This window comes from Marmota marmota, unplaced genomic scaffold (genome assembly GCF_001458135.2).
Source record: "Marmota marmota marmota unplaced genomic scaffold, marMar, whole genome shotgun sequence".
Lineage (NCBI taxonomy): Eukaryota > Metazoa > Chordata > Mammalia > Rodentia > Sciuridae > Marmota > Marmota marmota.
In genome coordinates this window covers 5,499,612-5,518,679 of record NW_026000185.1, presented here as the reverse complement: position 1 = coordinate 5,518,679, position 19,068 = coordinate 5,499,612, and the positions used below count along the sequence as shown (strand labels likewise).

Genomic DNA, 19,068 nt, shown 5'->3' with positions numbered 1-19,068 from the left:
TCCTCCTGACCCCAGATTTGGAACTAGATGCAGCATTAGTCACCCTGCTTTCCTGAATTCCCCACAGCACTCTCAGGAAACACAGGCTCCTGGGAAGGGGTCCACCAAGAAGGTCTCATGCTGCCCTCAGAAATAGGTCATTAGGCACACCAGCCCCAGGGCAGCCCAAGTGGCTTTCCTTCCACACCACCTGGGGAGGAACTTGGAGGGCTAGGGAGAGGAGGTTCTATAAGGCCCTGGGCTAGGAGATGTGAATGGTTGGGTTCCTAGTAGCTCAGGCACTCTAATTCTGATTAAATGAAATTCTGACTTAATTTTATTACTTAACTTAATTATATTCTGATTATTAATTACATAATTACATCCACTGCTGATTTAATTCTGGAACTTCAATTCTGATACTGCCACCCAACTCTGTAACTAGGCAACTCAGCAATAGCTGCTCCAAGGGTGCCTTGGACCTTGTCCGTGAGTAAAACCACCTTCAGGCTGGAGAGAAAAGAGGATGAAACAAGACAGGACAGGACTCCCCAAGTCTGATTTGGTGACACACACCTGTAATCCCAGCAGCTCAGGATGCTGAGGCAAGAGGATCTCAAATTCAAGGCCAGCCTCAGCAACTTAGTGAGGCCCTAAGCAACTTAGTAAAACCCTGTTTCAAAAGAAAAAATAAATAAGTAAAAAGGGCTGCAGCCAGGCACAGTAGTGCATGCCTGTAATCCCAGTGGCTCAGGAGGCTGAAGCAGGAGGATCTCAAATTCGAAGCCAGCCTCAGCAATTTAGCAAGGCCCTAAGCAACTCAGTGAGACCCTGTCTCTAAATAAAAAAAAAAAAAGGGATGGGGATGTGGTTCAGTGGTTAAGGGCCACTGAGTTCAATCCCCAGTACCAAAAAAAAAAGGTGGTGGTGGTGGTGGGGGGGGGCAGCTGGAGGTATAGTTCATTGATAAAGTGCCTCTGGGTTCAAACCCTAGTATCTTTTTTTTTTTTTTGAGAGAGAGATTTTTTAATATTTATTTTTTAGTTTTTCGGCGGACACAACATATTTATTTTGTATGTGGTGCTGAGGATCGAACCCAGGCCACATGCATGCCAGGTGAGTGCGCTACCGCTTGAGCCACATCCCCAGCCCCAACCCCTAGTATCTTAAAACAAACAAACAAAAACTCTACATCATGACAGCATAGCCTGACATAGACTAGAAAGAAGTAACTCTCCAGAAGCTCAGCTAAATCCAATTTGTTCCATTTGCTGAATTGTTCAGACCATTGCCTCCTCTCAGCACACTAGGGTGGGATAAGGAGACGGGAAACACTAGGCAAACCCAATTGCTGGGCAGATTACACAGCTGGGCGGCCATGGCTCCAGTTCTCTGAGCACTCACACTCACTCAGGAACCAGGTGGAGGAAGTCCCACTCCACAGCTTGGCCCCTTTGCACTCAGGCTTACCTATTGCTTCTGTGATGTGATGTAGGAACTGGGTAAAACCTTGCTCACCAAAGCAATGGGCAAGTCCACCTTAAAGATGCACTCCTGGAGCTAAGGTCTTCTGGATCCTCTAAAACAACATCTGAGAGAGCAATAGTGCAAGCTGTTGAGCCACTGGCCCTCCACCGGAGTGAGCCAAGCCGTTCTCATCTATACATCTTGCTAGTAGGAGGGAGGATGGGGCAGGTGCCAGTGTTGAGGAGAGAAGGGAGCCACCCAAAGGAAACACACGGATCACACAGAGTGGATACAAAGTCTGAAGGCTGGCTGCTCAAGTTCCAATGCTTGCCTGAAAAGACAGATGAGAGCAGGGCCAGGGGCTCTGAGGAGCCAGGATTTCCTGAAAACCACAAGCCCCCCATCGATGTGCTCCTCTCACTTACCCGCCTCATCTCTAGGGTGCCCCACTGCTGGGCCATGAGAAGGGTATAGGCCTTACAACTAGGAAGACACCAAGGAGGGCTGAACCCGTGTTCCATCCCACAAGAAAGAACAAGGCCAAGGTCAGCCTCTGGGTAATTCAGGCATGTGCCTCCCACATCAGTTTCCACTTAAAAATCTAATCACCATGGAGTCAAAATACTGTGCCTCACCCATCGTAGACCAACAGACATTAGTTGAACACATATCTTAGGCGACAGAGCCTGGAAGCTAGTTTTGCCCTCCACTCTAAGGTGTCAGCCAAAGGGGGCAGACCCCTGAGCATTCAGGGATTGAGACACTGACCCGTGGCATCGCCTTCAGCCTCCTCCTTCAGGCATCACCTGGTTCCTCCAGCAGTGCATAACAGGAACTGGGCTCAGCCTCAACATCATAAACTTGGGGCAAGAGGTCTCCCTTTCTACCTCACAAGATTCTTAAGAAGATTAGACTCATTCCTCCTTCCATGGCCTTCCATGCCCTCTGGAGAAACCCCCAGTATAGACCAGGATCCACACCCATGTTCCCTAGTTTGGCTTGCTGGCTGTCATGGGGCTGCAGAGCCTATCTCTAACGTATGCTGCCCACCTGAGGTCTCCCCAGTGCTTCTCCCCAGAGTCATGATATGTTCCCCATTAGACCTTCCTTGACCTTTCCTACCCTCCTCAAGTGTTCCGAGCCTTCAGTCACCCGGCTCCCATCTGTTCTTCATTTCCTTCCATCTTTCTCTCTCCACAAAATCCTTTCCTATAGGCCCATTAGCAGTTCTCTAGTGTTGAAAAATTTCTCTACCTCTGCAGAGTGTTACTTGTCTTTATCCCACTCAACTGATTTTTTTTTAAAGAGAGAGAGAGAGAGAAAGAGAGAGAGAAGTTTTTTAATATTTATTTTTTTCGGCGGACACAACATCTTTGTTTGTATGTGGTGCTGAGGATCGAACCCGGGCCACACGCATGCCAGGCGAGCGCGCTACCACTTGAGCCACATCCCCAGCCCCTCAACTGAATTTTTAAGTCTTTTTTTTGGGGGGGCAGGATATCAAGGATTGAACCCAAGGTCACTTAACCACTCAGCCACATTCCCAGGACCCTCCTTTTTTTAGTTGTAGATGGACACAATACTTTTGTTTTATTTATTTTTATATGGTGCTAAGGATCAAACCCAGTGCCTCACATGTGCTAGACAAGGGCTTTACCACTGAGCCACAACCCCAGCCCTCCCAGCCTATTTTATTTTTTATTTTATTTCATTTCATTTTTGAGACAAGATATCCCTAAGTTGCTGAGGCTGGCTTTGAACTTGTAATCCTCCTGTTTCAGTCTCCCAAGCTGCTGGGATCAGTCTTGTGCCACCATGTTCAGCCCTTTATGTCTGCCTCCACGTCCTCACTAATTGCTCTTAAACCCCTTATAATATGTCAGTGACCTCAGGTTGTCGAAAGCAACACCATCTCTTCCTCGACATCTCTGTGACATTTAATCCTGTGGAACACCCCTTCCTCTAGGAGACATCCTTTTCCTAGCTGCCAAGCCACTGTCTCTTCTTGGATTCCCTCCCATCTTTCTAAAATCCATTTATTATCCTCTTCCTCTTCCTACTCCTTAAGTCCAGTTTCTTCCAGGACTAGTCTTCAAATCTCATTCTCTCTCTGCAACAGCTTCTTCCGTTTCTGCCTCACTCTCATCTTTACCCAAATGAATCTCATGTCCAGATTCCCAGGTCTGATTTTCCTCCTAGGATCCAGTCCCATCTTTCTAACCACTCTAAAAAATCCCCATACAGGCATCCCACCAGCACCTGATGTTCAAAATAACCCAAAATAAACTTTTAGAATCTGTTCTCTCTTACACTCCATGGTGTCTTCTTCTGGCAAGATTGTTCTCCAGTAACCTACATAAGCCTGTCAGGACTCCTTTCCCCGCCCTGGCTCACCAGGTTGGGAAGTTCATCTGATTCCACCCCAGTTCTCTGTTGAGGTTCCCCCTTCTCCCTGTTCCCAGACTTGCCCAAGTCCACACCACCACCCTGCTTAAATTCCTGGCATGTCTGACCAATCAGTTTCTTCTTATCCTCTCTGAGACATTTAATCCTGCTCCTTCCACCAACAACTGTGTATTTTACCAGAGCCCTCCATGGTTACCCACTGTCCACAGAATAAAGCTGCCCTTCTTGGCCTACCAGTCAAGGCCTTGCACTTCCGCCCCAACCTCACCTTCCAAATAAATTTCCTGCAGCCTCACTCCCATCTGCCCACCCTCATCCAAGAAAGAACAATGGTATATTTTCCTGGATCTCTTCAGGTCCCCATTCTTCTGATTCCATGAGTTGCCTCATCCGGTTCCCTTTACGTGGATTTCCCTTCCTGATGTCTCCCTATGTCCTTATCCTACTTTATTCAAGGCCCAGTTTCATCTTTACTTTCTGACCTGCTTAGTCCAAGATAACCTGTCCCCTTCCTTCAGCCCACCTCACTTTTCCAGTGAGAGTCCCTACTGAACTGTAAGCCCACCAAAAACAGAATACCTATCTGCATTCCTCTAGTTCCATATATGAAAACAACAGCAACCCAATAAATATGGGATGAGTCCCTAAAATGATGAAATGCAACGAGGTGTTTGAAGGAAGGGCTTTGTGTATCTAAGCAACATTTACCTACAAGGGCTGTGCCATGGGAGATCTGGATTTGTTTCTGGAGTAGGAATGTGCCCAGGAGAGAGAGGTAAGCCTGGGTGCTCCATCCCAGTGTCCCACAGCAGTGGACCCCACCCTGTCCCACTCCTCCATTCATGATGGATGTTCCATACAGGATGCACAACATCTAGCCTTGTCCTTGTTCCTTAAGCCGGAAGCAGAGGCAGCCATCTTCCTTCTTTGTCCACACAGGTCAGGCTCCTTCCCAGTCCACACACCAGAGTGAGTACCGAATGGCCAGTAGTATGCAATCGAACCTATCTGGACTTCAGAAGGGAATAAGGGGGCAAAAGCATTGGCCAAGGCACAAAGAGACCTGAATCTCAGCTCTAGCCTTCCATGGATTTTCTGTATGACCTTCACTGTAACACTAAGATATGGGACAAAATCATCATTTCTTAAACTTCTATTACATGGGCCACCAAGCAAGGTGTCACTCTTTTGCAGGGGGATGCATCCATAAGTATATCCTGGTCTACCATTCCAGACTCTTTGTGGGAAATGGGGGACTAGATTTTCCCTACAGGGTCACTCAACTGTGACAAGCTAGGGGTGGAAGCTATGGTTTTAGGGAGCTGGAAGGGCTTCTGGGGTCTGCTCTCTCCCCAAGACCCTGAACTTCTCCCTTCTTTCAGCAGCCTCCCCATGGTGGATGGTGGAGTGCCCTGTTGAGGTGACAGGAATGAAAACTCCTCCTGGAAATATCACAGTTCGGGGAGGGCTCCTTACATTCATACTGTACCCTTGTCTCTTTAGGAGGGACACTTTAGTCCTAGGACTAAAAATGGATACCCTCAGCATGCACAAATTCCTTGCTATTGGGATGCAGGGTGGGGCCAGAGCAGTTTGATGGTCTACAAACCAGGGCTAGGTGTGAAGGAGGATGAAGGAAAAATGGACACAGAACCCCCATGTCACAGATCTCCGCATCAAGCAACAGGAGGGACAACAGGAAGCACAAGTGTACTCAATGAGCCTTCACCAATAAACATTAATGGCTTAAATCCAAAGAAATGCTTTCTGGGCACCACCTACCTCACCCCACTTCCACGGAATCAGAGGAACAAAAGCATCACTCTCTTGATCTCTTGGGAAATCTCCCTCAGGTGACTTTATCCACCCCAGTTTCATACCCACCCACAGGACAGGTTTGTCAAAGAGACAGAGAGGACAGAAGCAAATCCTGGTGGGTGAGATCAACACTGCTGGACATGCCTCTGTCACTGACTCAAACAAATCTGTCATTTCTCTGACCTTCCTTACCGTCTCTGGATAATGAGATCATCAAGCTATCTCTAGGGTCTTTTCCCCCTGTCCTTGAGCAGACCTGTCCCATGACCCAGACCATGGGGGAACCCAGATAGTTACAAGGACTTAGGGAAGCAGGTTGAGGGTGGAAACCAGGATGGTGTCTGGTGACAGGGGCCTTGCTACTTCATCTGAGTCCTGGCACAGGTGAAAGAGAGAGGGATGCTTGGTCTCCTGGTAGGTGATAGGGGCTGCAGAGCCAACCACCCTAGTCCAGAGCCACACAGGGACAGCATAAGTAGAAAAGAAAGCAGCACTGCATAGTTCCTACCCTTTGAAATGGGCAAGAAGGGGCTTCTATTGCCATCCAGATGAGAGCTGAGAGAAATGGGAGGGAAATACACAGTGGGGGAGTGAGAAGAGTTCAGGGACAAAGACAGGACTTTTGGCCAGGATAGCACAATTCTTGGGAAAATCAACCACAAGGAAAGATTTGTCATTATGGAGGCCTGGGGAACCACCTGGTGGCTTGGATGCTCCCATAGGCCCAGGAGAAAGCCACCTTTTGACTAAGCAATCTACAGCTGAGGCAGAGTGGTGATAAGGTGAGCAAGAACAAGGAGGAAGGGGTGCTTCCACACTGGGGGACGTGCCAGAGGAAGAGCACAGCACAGGGCCCAGAAAGGAAATAGCACAGAGATCCTTCCCACAAAGCATTTGCTTATTCCCTGAAGCAAGAGCCCCCAGCATGGCCTATGGAACATCACAGATGCCCAGTTCCCTCAGTGGGAGGAAAGATGAAGGATGTCCGTAAAAGGCTAGTAATTCCTATGGCCCTGCTATGTGGAGGCCTAGAGGTGGCATCTGGGGCTGGGCCTCAGAGGAGGGGCTGCAAAGGGGAGGGGGTGGCAGTGGCTTGGGGCTCAGGATCCAATTACATAGCTGTTTCCATACTTAGCCACCTGACAGCCGCTTGGAATACTCACCACTCTAGCCACTGCAGCCCTGCAGAGCCCAAATTAACTCAAGGGCAGACAAGGGCAGGGCCCAGCAGCATGTGCTATGGCCGGAGCCCCCTGCAGAACCCCTAACCCCCAGAAGAATGGCTTTTGCTGCTCTTGATCTCTGCTCTTTGCCGGGATGATGCCTCTGCAGCCCCCTGTTCTCAGGAGACAGAACATCAAAGACTTATAGAGACAGGAACCCCAGGTCCCCACAGTCCCATGTGCAGACATGGGTTAAAGGCTGAGCCTGGACACAGTGGGAGTCCTAGATTCCTAGGGGGATCCCACAGCCCCTCCCCAAAGCATCCCCAAGGGGAAGCTAGCCCCTGGAGTCTTAGGAATGAGAGGTGACAAAATGACTGGTGTCCCCTCTATAGCCTATAAATAACCTCCATGCTGCAACCCAAGCCACCGGCTCTGCCTCACACAAAGTGCTGAGATGTCAAAGGAAAGCCGAGCATGCAGAGCTAAGCCCCTTCCTGATGAAAGCCCCTGCCCCTCACAGAGGATCTCATCCAAAATGGGTCCCCCTCCTCACTGGACTCTGCATCTAATTCTATTTCCAGCCCAAATCCCAAATCTATATCAAACCCTATTAAAAAACTCCAAATCTAACCCAGTTTGCAAAATGATCCCCAAATTTGCCCACAGTATCCACCTCTATCTTCAGTCATGCAAACCCTGGGCTCTAGCCAAAGCCAAGACATTTGCCCTCTCTCCCACCCAGTGGGAGGGTAACCCAAATGACCTCCAGCTCCAATCTGTTATTTTGTCCATCTTGGAGTCTCCTCCAGACTTGATTTGTGGAGGTCTTCTCTCCCAGCTTCGGCCATCCAGGCTCCTCTCTCTGACCCTGGCCTAGCTCTCAGGCCCATCTGCCTCTCTTTACTTCCTCTATCCTCCCGCAAGCCATCCTATCCCCCAGTTCACTCTAGCACCTTGCTTCCTCCACAGCCCAGACCCCAAGGAGAAGGGTAATGACAGTGACACCAGAAAGGAGCAAAGCTTTGCCACTGGCTGTAAGCCCCCACTCCAGGGAACAGAAAACCTCAGGGAAGCATCTGGGGTACAGTGGGGTCCACTTGTGTAGGGGGGCGTACCTGATTGTCCTGAGAGCAGGAGCGAGGCCAGGAAGCAGCAGAGCAGGAGCAGCGCCCTCATGGTGACTGCCAAGAGAGCCCAGCTGCTCCTCGCCTCTATTTATATGGTGGGTATGGGAGGCAGCAGCATGCAAGGGCGGGGCGGGGGTGGGGGGCGGGTCACACAGTCACTAGGGCAACTGGGCAGACGTGATGAGGAAGAAGTCCAGACCCCAACAAACTGCTGCAGTTACTGTCCCAGCCTCCAGGCCCTGGAAGGCAGGGTCAGGGACTGCATTTTTCTCCCCTACCCACAGCAGCCCTGGGATCGTATGAGATGGAATGAGGGAGACAAAGTGAGGTATCCCTTGGGCTTAGGTCCAGGAGTTGGAAGGCCCCAGGACTTGCTCTAATTTGATGTAAAGTCTGGGTCAAGGCCCTGTTCATGCCTCCAACTGAAGAAGCTGTAGGGCAAACTAAGAGATTCTATTTGATAGCCACTGATACGCATTCAAGGGAATGTCCAGTTAAGGAAAGCCTGTGACATCTGACCTTTGAGGTCCACGGCTGGGCGCTTAACCTTCCTGGGCCTCTGTGGAGAGAGAAAGTGCTGAGCAGAGGGAAAAGGGGGACACTGAGAGATATGGCTGAGGTTGTGATGTAAGTCAGAGGTGAAGCGAGAGATCCATCTCCAATGGGCAGGGGCTCCAGAATGTTACATCACCTCTGCAAAGTGTCATTTGATGCAGTCTTCCTAAGGGCACATGATGGTCCAGAAAGCCAGCTGTATGAAGCCCTAGGACAACAGACACTGGCCTGTCCGGCTGGAGGGAACAATGTCACCATGAGGGGAGGCTGCAGAGTCAGCCTGGAGGAAAGGAACTAAAACCTAGGTATGTCAGGCACTAGAACTTTATTTAGGTATAATCAATACACAACACACAATTCACCTTGATAAATTCTGACATGTGTTTAATTGTGAAGTGATTAATACAATCAAGATAAGGAACAGATTGCTCACTTCACAGTCCCTCCTGAACCCTTCCCAGGCAACCACTGATCTGCTTGTTATCTATACATGTTGGTTTGCATTTCCTAAGTATTGCTATAAATGGAAACATACTATGTCCTTTTTTGCTGCTTCTTTCACTTGTCATAATTTTTGAGGTTTATTCATGTTGTATTAATCATTTGTTTCTATTACTGACTAGTCTTTCATTATATGGTCAACACAATTTGTTATTCATGCACCTGAGGACAAACATGTGGGTTATTTCCAAGGTTGGAATATTACAAATAAAGCTGCCAAAGGATCGGGTTGTAACTAGTGGTAGAGCACTTACCTAGCATGTGCGACGACCCAGGTTCAACCATCAGTACTACAAATAAGTAGAAAAATAAAATATACCCATGAACATTTGTATACTATCAATTTACTTAAGTTAATTTATATATTTATGAATATATTGTGGTAGAAATCGAACTCAGGGCCTCACACTTGCTAGGCAAGTGCTCTACCACTAAGCCATATTCCCAGCCATTAAAAGTCATTCAAAGAGAAGTTCACCAAACATGGTGGTGCATGCTTATAATCTGACGTAGGCGGATCCAAGTTTGAGACCAGTCTGGGCAATTAAGCAAGATACTGTCTTAAAATAAAAATTTCAAAAGGGTGGGGATATAGCTCAGTGGCATAGAATCCCTGGGTTCAATCCTCAGAACTACAACAAAGCAAAACAAAAATTGACCATATATGTGAGTCTACTTCTGGACCATATCCTGTTGCATTATCTATGTGTCTATTCTTTCACTAAAATGTTGTCTTCATGACCACGACTTCCCACTAAGTCCAGAAATCAAGTACTATGGATCCTCCAACTTTGCTCTTTTTCAGAGTTCTAGACAGACAAAATTCTAGTTCTCCTGCATTTCTATATAAATTTTACAATCAGCCTGTCGATCATTTTAAACAGCATTCTTGGATTTTAACCGAGATTATAATGAATCCAATAACATCAGTTTAAGTGACCAATTGTGAAGGTGGATTGCTTCCACTTGGTTAGGCCATGTGCCAGTTGTTTGCTCATGTGCCAATCCAGATGTTACTGTGAAGGTATTTTTAACATGTAAAGACCTTGAATAAAAGGGCCTGGGGTTGTAGCTCAGCGGTACAGCACTCACCTAGCACGTGCCAGGCCCTGGGTTAGATCCTCAGCATCACATAAAAATAAATGAATAAATAAAGGTATGTGTCCAACTACAACTGAAAAAAAAAAATCTTGAATAAAGGAGATTACTCTCTATAACATGAGCAACCTCATACTGTTAGTCAAAGGCCTTAAGACTGAAGGTCCCCAAGGATGAAGGAATTTTACCTTGAGTGTGGTTTTAGATTCAAGACAACACCAAATCTCATTGGAATTCTGAGCCTGTCAGCATCCCTTGAAATTTTCAGACTTGCCAGCTTCCACGATCTTTCTAAGTACATGCCCTATTGGCTCTGCTTCTCTGGAAAACTCTAGCATATCAATATGAAATCTTCCAACCATGGACATGGCTGGGGGGAGGATCTCACAATATGGGAGGAGGAAGAGTCAATCATGGGAAAAAAAAGGAACTAAAATGAACTCAGAGTAAGTGACACTAGTATGCAATTTTCAGTTAGTGCCTGTCAAAAGAGCTGACACTAATGAAAAGTAAATTCACAAATTTGCTTTTGTCCTTAAAAAAAAAAAAAAGTAGCCGAGCACAGTGGCACACTGTAATCCCAGAGGCTCAGGAGGCTGAGGTGGGAGGATCATGAGTTCAAAGCCAGTCTCAGCAACTTAGTGAGTCCCTAAGCAACTCAGTGAGACCCTGTCTCAAAATAACATACAAAAAAGGGCTGGGGTGCTGGGTTGTGGCTCAGAGGCAGAGTGCTTACCTCACACATGTGAGGCCCTGGGTTTAATCCTTAGCACCATATAAAAATAAACAAAAAATATTAAAAACAAAAAGGGGCCTGGGGATGTTGCTTAGTGGTGAAGTATCCCTGAATTCAATTCCCAGTATCGGGAAAAAAAAAAAAGGTAAATGAAGCACCTCCTCTCTGCTAGGTGCTTTACATATGATGAAGGAGGCGGGTGCTGTGTAACACATCCTTCATTTCACATGAGATCAGGGGTCAGGGAGGTGAAATGACTGGTTCAGTATCACCAACAAAGAATAGAATTGTCTAGATTTGAACTTACACACCTGTGGCTGCCATCTACCCACGTGAACACACTGGAGAAGACAGGAATTACCATGTCAAGGAAAGGAGGTTCAGGACTATGGGGAAGTGTGGGTAACATAGGAAAGGCTTAAGCTAAAGGGTCAAAGCAAGCCCCAAAACCCCAAACCCAGGCAGCAAAAAAGGGTGAGCCCAGTACTGCCCAGATGAAGTTATACCTGCTGGGGTTTCAAACAGATTGTTGCATTCCCATGTTCACACCAGCACCATGAACAACAGCCAGAAGTGTCCATTGGCAGATGAATGGATAAGCAAATGTAGTCAATCCAGGCAACAGAATATTATTTAGCCATAGAAAGATATCAGACTCTAACACATGCTATAACATGGATCAATTATGCTAACAAAAATAAGCCAGACACAAAATACTGTGTATTGGACACAAAGGACAATGAATTCATTAGGCTATGTATTCACAGGGCTACTAAAACAAAATACCATGAAACACACAATAGAAATTTTATTGTCTCACAATTCCAGAGGCCAGCAGGCTAAGATCAAAGTGTCAGCAAGTTTGGTTCCTTCTGAGACCTCTGTCCTTGGCTTGCAGATTGTGCTTTCTCCCTGTGTCCTCACATAGTCTTCCCTCTGTGTGTCTATCCTATCTCCATTTATAAGGAAGCCAGTCAGACTGGATTAGGGCCCACCCCAATGACCTCATTTTACCTTAGTTATCTTCTTAAAGGCCCTATCTCAAATACAGCCTCATTCTGAAGTACCAGGATTAAGGTTCAATACATGAGTGGGAATGAGGGGCAGGTATGACACAATTCAGTCCACTCCATACAATTGTTATGATTCCATTTATTTATTTTTTAAGAGATTTTAAGTATTTTTTTAGTTGTAGATGGACACAATATCTTTATCTTATTTTTTTATTTTTATGTGGTGCCGAGGATCAAACCCAGTGCCTCACGCGTGAGAGACAAGTGCTCTACCACTGAGCAACAACCCCAACCCCATTATGATTCCATTTATATGAGGTACTAGAATAGTCAAATTCAAAGATGGATGATGATAATTATACACTGTGAAAGTACTCAATGCCACTGAATTGTACATTTTAAATTACTTAAATAATTCTATTTTATATACATATGCATATATATGTCTATATACACACATGTGTGTGTAAACACCCAAATATATATGTATACGTAAATATATAAAATTTTAGTGTGTGGCACTGGGGGTTGAAGCCATTTCACAAAATGCTAACCAAGTGCTCTACCACTAAAATACATCCTCCATCTCCCCATCCACTCTGGTGTTGAGAATCGAACCCAGGGACACTTTACCACTGAGCTTCATCCCCAGTCCTTTTCATTTTATTTTTGAGACAGGATTTTGCTAAGTTGGTTAGGGCCTCACTAAATTGCTAAAGCTGTCCTCAAACTTGCAATCCTCTATACTCCTGAGGTGCTGGACTTAACAGCCATGTACCACTACACCCAGCTCATCCTCAAAACTTTTTTTTTTTTTTTTAGTTGTAGATGGACACAATATCTATCTTTATCTTTCTCTCTCTCTCTTTCTTTCTTTCTTTTGCCTGGGATTGAACCCAGTGCCTCACGCATGTGAGGCAAGCGCTTCACCACTGAGCTACAACCCCAGCCCCATCCTCAGCCTTTTTAAATTTTTATTTTGTGTTTGTTTTGTTTTGTTTTTGTTTTTTCTCGTACTGGAGATTAAACCTACCAGGGCACTCTGGTAGAGTATCTTCCTAGTATACATGAAGCCCTGGGTTCCATCCCCAGAACAACAAAATGAGCATAAAATAGGATGAAAGGTACTATCTAGAAAACAAGAGATTAAAAAGGAAGACAGGCTCAAATGAAAGTGAATTCTTGAAATCCCAGCAATTCGGGAAGCCAAGGCAGGAGGACCACAAGTTCAAGACAAACCTGGGCAATTTAGCAAGACCTTGTCTCAAAATAAAAAATGAAAAGGGCTGGGGATGTAGCTTAATGGTAAAGGGCCTCTGGGTTCAGTCCCCAGTATCACAGGGGAAAAACAACAACAAAAACTCTTGAATCACAAATTCTGAAACAGTCCTCACACAGCCCTGAGAATCAGTCACCTAACATCATCCACTGCTGCCACCACCTCCTAGTTCCAGAAGCTCCCCTTTCAGAGCTCAGCCTCTATACAGAAACACTTGGTCTGAGGGTCCCAGTCCATTTTCAGAAGCCATCCATCCCACACTTGCCTGCTCCTGACCACCTTGGGCTGAAGCTCCTTGAGACAATCATTGGATGAACAGGGAGAAAACACATTTGAGAATTAAGAGGTGTGTTGCCAGAGAATAACCCTATACCGTGGCCATTCAGAACCCACTTTCAATGCCCTGAAACAGGCGATGACCAGCTCTCCCCTAAGGGGCCAAGCAGTAAAAGGTTTAGGTTTTGTAGGCAAATGCAATTCCTTAACTCTGCTCTTTTGCAAGAGCAATCAAAGAAAATAGAGATGAACATAGACATGGATGTGTCCCAATTAAACTTGACCTATGAAACAAGCAGTGGGCTAGTTTTGGGCAGTGGTTTGCAAGAAACCATTTGTGAGTTAACTAGGAGGTGGTGGCAGCAGTGGATGATGTTAACATTGTAAAGTTCTTTGGTAAAGGATCACCTGCATCAGTGCTTTACACATTGGGTTTTCCTATGTGTGGCTGAATTGAATGGGGGTTAGGGGTCTGGATGGGTGGAAGGTACACTGTCTTGGAGCAAAGGGACAGTAGGTTTGTGAGGGGCTACTATAAAACTGGTTCCGGAGCCACGTTCCAGGACAGAACATAGGAGGCATTTTTAGAAGGGGAAAGTAGTACCACATATCCCTGGAAAACTTTGTCCTATGAAATAAGAAGCCTCAGAACTGGAAAATCAACACCATGATCACTAACATTTATTTGGAGGAACAGACAGCTTATCTTAATTGCTAAATATTCCTTCTATGTGGTTCCTGAGGGCAGAGTCAAGTTGGATTGGCAAGAGCTACACACCAGATCCTTCAAATCAGTATAAGATGTTTTAACTGCCAGCACAGGAACAGGCTAAGTACCCTGTCCACAGCATAGACCAGGTGTTCTGGGAGGGGTACTGAACTAGAGCCTTCCTTCCCTCCTTACCTGAAAGGCTGAGTCTGGGGAGGCCTTTGGGGCAAATGTCTTCTAGGGGAGTGCAACGGTTTGAATTTAGATAGTACCCCTCAAAGGTCTCTTAAACGGTGGCAGTATGGAGGTGCTATAAACCTTTAGGAGTTAGGGCCTAGTGGGAGGCCTTGGGTTACTGGTGGTGTGCTCTCAAAAAGGATTGTGGGACACTACTGTACTCTGCTTCCTAGCTCAACCCAGAACACTCATGCCCTCATATACTCCCACCATGATGTGCCACCCTTAGCCGAAACGACAAACCTTCTACCTAAACCTACAGGATCATGAGCCAAAATAAAACTCTGGCTGAACATGTGACTCACTGGTAGTACTCTTGCCTAGTGTGTGCAAGGCTCTGGGTTTGACCCCCTAGCACCACAAAAACAAAACAAAAAATATGATAAATAACATATTACATAATACTATATAATAAAATATAAAAAATAAAACTTTGTTTACTTCATAAGTAACCTATTTTGTTATAATGCTGCAAAGCTGATAGAGACCCTCCCCAAATCTACCATACATCTCTGTTTCCTGAGCTCAGGCCTGACTGGTTTCTGCAGGAAGCACATTCCTGGGTCTGTCTACTTCTAGTCCAGCCCATATCCTTGTCTCAAAATTATGTGCCATGTCCAGAGTCCCTGCACATGCTAGAGTGGAGTAACAAGGGAATTATCCAGCACGTGGTAACCTTGAGAAAAGTCACAGATGGGACAGACTCTTGGGTAGCTCAGAGTTGTGAAGGAAAGGAGGGTTCTGCCATACCCTGTCTTGGACATTTCAGTGGAGGTCTACTAACCAATTACCTCTTTTTCCACTTCATTTTCAGATGGCTGCTCTTCCCTAAGTGCTCCTATTAAGGAACCACCATATCTTCTCTGGTGGAGAAAACACCTAGGGCAAAGCTTGGAGACATACACCTGAGAGAATGGGGAAAATGGGTGGCCTCTCAGGACCTCAGGTAGTCAAGTTCACAGAACCACTGTGAGGAAAAAGCAAGATGCTAGCAGGACAGATATTTTAACTTTTCACTGAATTACAACCAGCACACTGGCAAGTACAAGAGCCAAGCGTGCAGCTCCATTAATCAGCACAAAGTGCAAAGGGCAGGGGATGGTGGAGTGTCAGGTGGGTAGGCAAAGTAAAAGGACACAGGCCCCATTAGGTGGACCTAGAATGTTAACAGTCCTCGCACACAGTTCCTATAGCCTGCTCTCTCTTTGGCTGCAACTTGCTAGATCAATCCATATCTCAAACATTCCTCAATGGTCTGGGAAACCTGGGCTGGACCCTGACAACTCAGGCAGCATTTGTGTTCAGATAGGTTGCAAGTCTTGTATGGAGTATACTAAGCAGGCCCAACAAGTAACCCTCATTGAAAGGAATGTCCCACTTATCTTGGAAACTATACATTATCTATCTCTAAGATAGGACCCAAATTTCATGATTGCAGTAATCTCTTCCTCAATTACTGTTACACATCTAGCCTATTTAAATAACCCCAGTGATAAGGAGCTCACCACCAGAGCAGCCACTCTGCTGTTGAATACACTGATAGTCTTAAATCAACCATAGTGCTGTAACTTTCTCCACCTGCCAGCTCAACTTCCCACCAAAAAGAGACACAGCTCCTCCCCTGATGGCAAGCATCTACCCTTCAACCCGCAGTACCAGCCCAGCCTCAATGGCATTTCTTTCTCCTACAAAAAAACTGTAGAATCAAGCAAAGTGGCATACACCTGTAATCCCAGCAACTGGGGAGGCTAAAGCAAGAGGATTCAAAGTTCAAGGCCAGTCTCAGCAACTTAGCAAGACCTCATCTCAAAATAAAAAATACACCAGGCATGGTGGCACATGCCTATAATTCTAGTGACTTGAGGCTGAAGCAGGAGAATTCCAAGTTGGAGACCAGCTTCGGCAACTTGATGAGGCCCTAAGCAACACAGCCAGACCCTGTCTCAAAATAAAAAATAAAAAGGGGATGTGGCTCAGTGGTTAGGTGTCCCTGGGTTCAATCCTCAGTACCAAAATAAATAAATATAAAAAGGGTTAGAGATGTAGCTCAGTGGTAAAGTGCCCAGAGTTCAATCCCTGGTACCAAATAAAGAATACCCAATATTTGTTAATTCTCTTTGTATCCAGAATATTCAAGAAGTCATTGCCTCCTACAGGGCAGATAATAGGAGAGACATGTGGAAACAGCCAATCTCTGAGGTGCTCAGAGCACCTGCAACCTTATCCGATCATTTGCCTGTTGCCTACATAATCTTGAGAAAGTCCATTAAGATAGACAACACCCTGAAGGAACCCTTAACTCAGACCCCCTAATTCAGGAAACTTTGCAGCTGTCACTCCTAGCTCCTTTTCAACACTAGGATATGGTGAGGAGAGCCAGCCTGAGGAACTCACTCCTTTGTACAGTTGCCAGATTTAGGGTTTGCTTTCTTGCAGCCCCCAGTCCTACCCCCTCCTCTTAGCACACGTTCTTGTCAATCAACAGAAGAAACTTGTGATTCAGCAGGGCAAGAAAAGAGTAGAGACTAAAGCAGAGGGATGAACCTCACCCCAACCCCAGGACTTGGTCAGGGCAAGCAGAACTTGAGTGTGAAAAAGGCAAATGCTACATTGCCAACAGCATCAAGGAAGCACACAGAAGCAGCTAGGTACAGGAGGGACAGTAGGATGGGCTAAGGACAGCAAAGCAGCCAGCTCCAAGAGGCTGCTTGAGGATTTGCATGTGCTCTACATACTGGTCTTGAGCCAGGTAAGTAGTAAGCACTAAGGAGGCCCAAGGTCATAGGAAGGGACCCCTCTTCCACCGGGCATCCTCTTCCTTCAAACATCTAACAGAGCTGGGGCATTGCTCTCCTGCATGGCCAAAGACAATACCAAATCATGGCACAAGAGTCCTTATGCTATACCAAAAATGTATAAAGATAGCTCTCAAGAATTCACAAAATACAATGCGCAAGCATGAATTGGAAGAAGCAGAAGAGAAACAGGAGGGACAGAAAATGGAAACATTAGTAAGCCTAGTGGAAAAATAAATGACACTATATATTTAAGTCCCTCACTTGTATGTAATTTGACCATTTGCCCAATGCCCAACTTTCTTAAAAATAAGAACAAAAATTTCAAGGGGAAGAAGGGAAGAGGAGGAGGCATGGGGGTAGGAAAAATGTGGAATGAGATAACATCATTAACCTAGGTACATGTATCATTGCACATGTAGTGCCACTCTACATTGTGTACAACCAGAAAAATGAAAAGTTGTGCTCCATTTGTATTGAATGAATCAAAATGCATTCTGCTGTCATGTATAACTAATTAGAACAAATTTAAAAAAAAAAAAAAAAAAAAAATTTCCTGAGATGGCCAGGTGTGATGGCACGCTCCTGTAAATCCAACTGCTTGGGAGGCAGAGGCAGGAGGACTGCAAGTTTGAGGCCAGCTTAGGCAATTTAGCAAGACCCTATCTCAAAATAAAATTAAAAAGGTTAGGGAAGTAGCTCAGTAGTACAGCATTTAGCCAACGTGCATGGAGCCATGGGTTCAATGTCCAGTATGGAAAAAAAAAAAAAAGAATTGTTTTTAAAGAGGACATGTAACACTCCTTGACAACATTCTCAGGAGACACAACACATTTCCCCTGAAGCTTATCCCTAACAGAGACCCTAAAGTAGGCTTGGTAGGACACCAGGAACAAGAATTCCAGCCCCTCTCCCAAAGAAACACACCAAAGAGGGTCAAGTGCACACTCAGGGACAATCTGAATTGCCACTTAAACCAATTCATATGTTGTGTGTAGGAGAAAAAAACCGACACAAGCCATTTGAGGGACAGTATTTACTAAAATGGAGTAATAATAGCCATAAGTTAGAAACAATTCAAATGCCCATCACTAGGTGAATGGATAAGCAAACTGTGGACCATTCATACAATGGACTAGTACTTGGCAATAAGAATGAACAAAAAAAAAAAACGATGCTGGGCCCAAAGTGCATGCCTGGAATCCCAACAATTCTAGAGGCTGAGGCAGGAGGACAGGAAGTTCAAGGACAGACTCAAAAACTTAGCAAGACCCTGTCTCAAAACAAAGTAAAAGAGGTTGTTCAGTGGCAGAGCACTTGCCTAGCATGTGTGAGGCCCTGGGTTCAATCCCCAGTACCAAAAAAAAAAATGTTGCCAGACGCAGTGGCACACACATGTAATCCCTGCAACTCAGGACTGTCTCAAAATAAAAAATAGAAAGTGCTAGGGATGTGGTTCAGTAGGTAAGGGAAGGGGGGAATGTGCCAGAAACAGCTCCGTGCTAGAGCACCCCTGGGTTCAACAGTACTGCACAAAAAACTGCTGATTATACACAAAAACACAAATGAATCTCAGAGACATTATGTTGGGTAAAAGAAAACAAACAAAAAGCATGGTTTATATAAAGTTTTAAAATAGACAAAATTAATACATGTTGACAGAAATTATAATCATCTTGACATCCCACTATACCTACCAGAATGCCTGAAGTCACTGTTGTGATCTGACAACGCTAAGTGCCGGTGAGGATACCAACCCACTAGAACCCTCCTACGTTGCAGGTGTATGCAGAAAACCGGCGGACGGCGCTAAAGCCAGTCACGTGGCTTCTGTACGGCACAGCACGAAAGTCAGCCCCGGAGGGAGCCGGGTGAAGTTGCGCAGGACGCCCCCCCACCGTACGTG

The 19,068-nt window shown here is 45.7% G+C and overlaps 1 protein-coding gene across 4 annotated transcripts in view; it reads right to left on the bottom strand.

Annotated features, from left to right (window-relative positions):
- The window catches only part of Srl (sarcalumenin), a 51,082-nt gene that overhangs the window by 31,292 nt on the left and 722 nt on the right, over positions 1-19,068 (bottom strand). Inside the window, exon 1 of one of the 4 annotated variants that reach the window (XM_048789231.1) lies at positions 9,274-9,297. The exons of 1 other annotated variant lie outside the window; for it this stretch is intronic. In XM_048789231.1, coding sequence (XP_048645188.1) covers positions 9,274-9,280 — 7 coding nt within the window. In that variant the 5' untranslated portion in view covers positions 9,281-9,297. Of the gene's footprint in view, positions 1-7,951; positions 8,051-9,273; positions 9,298-19,068 lie in introns of those variants that run through there. 2 more of the 4 variants (XM_015490799.2, XM_015490798.2) reach the window with 2 other exon arrangements.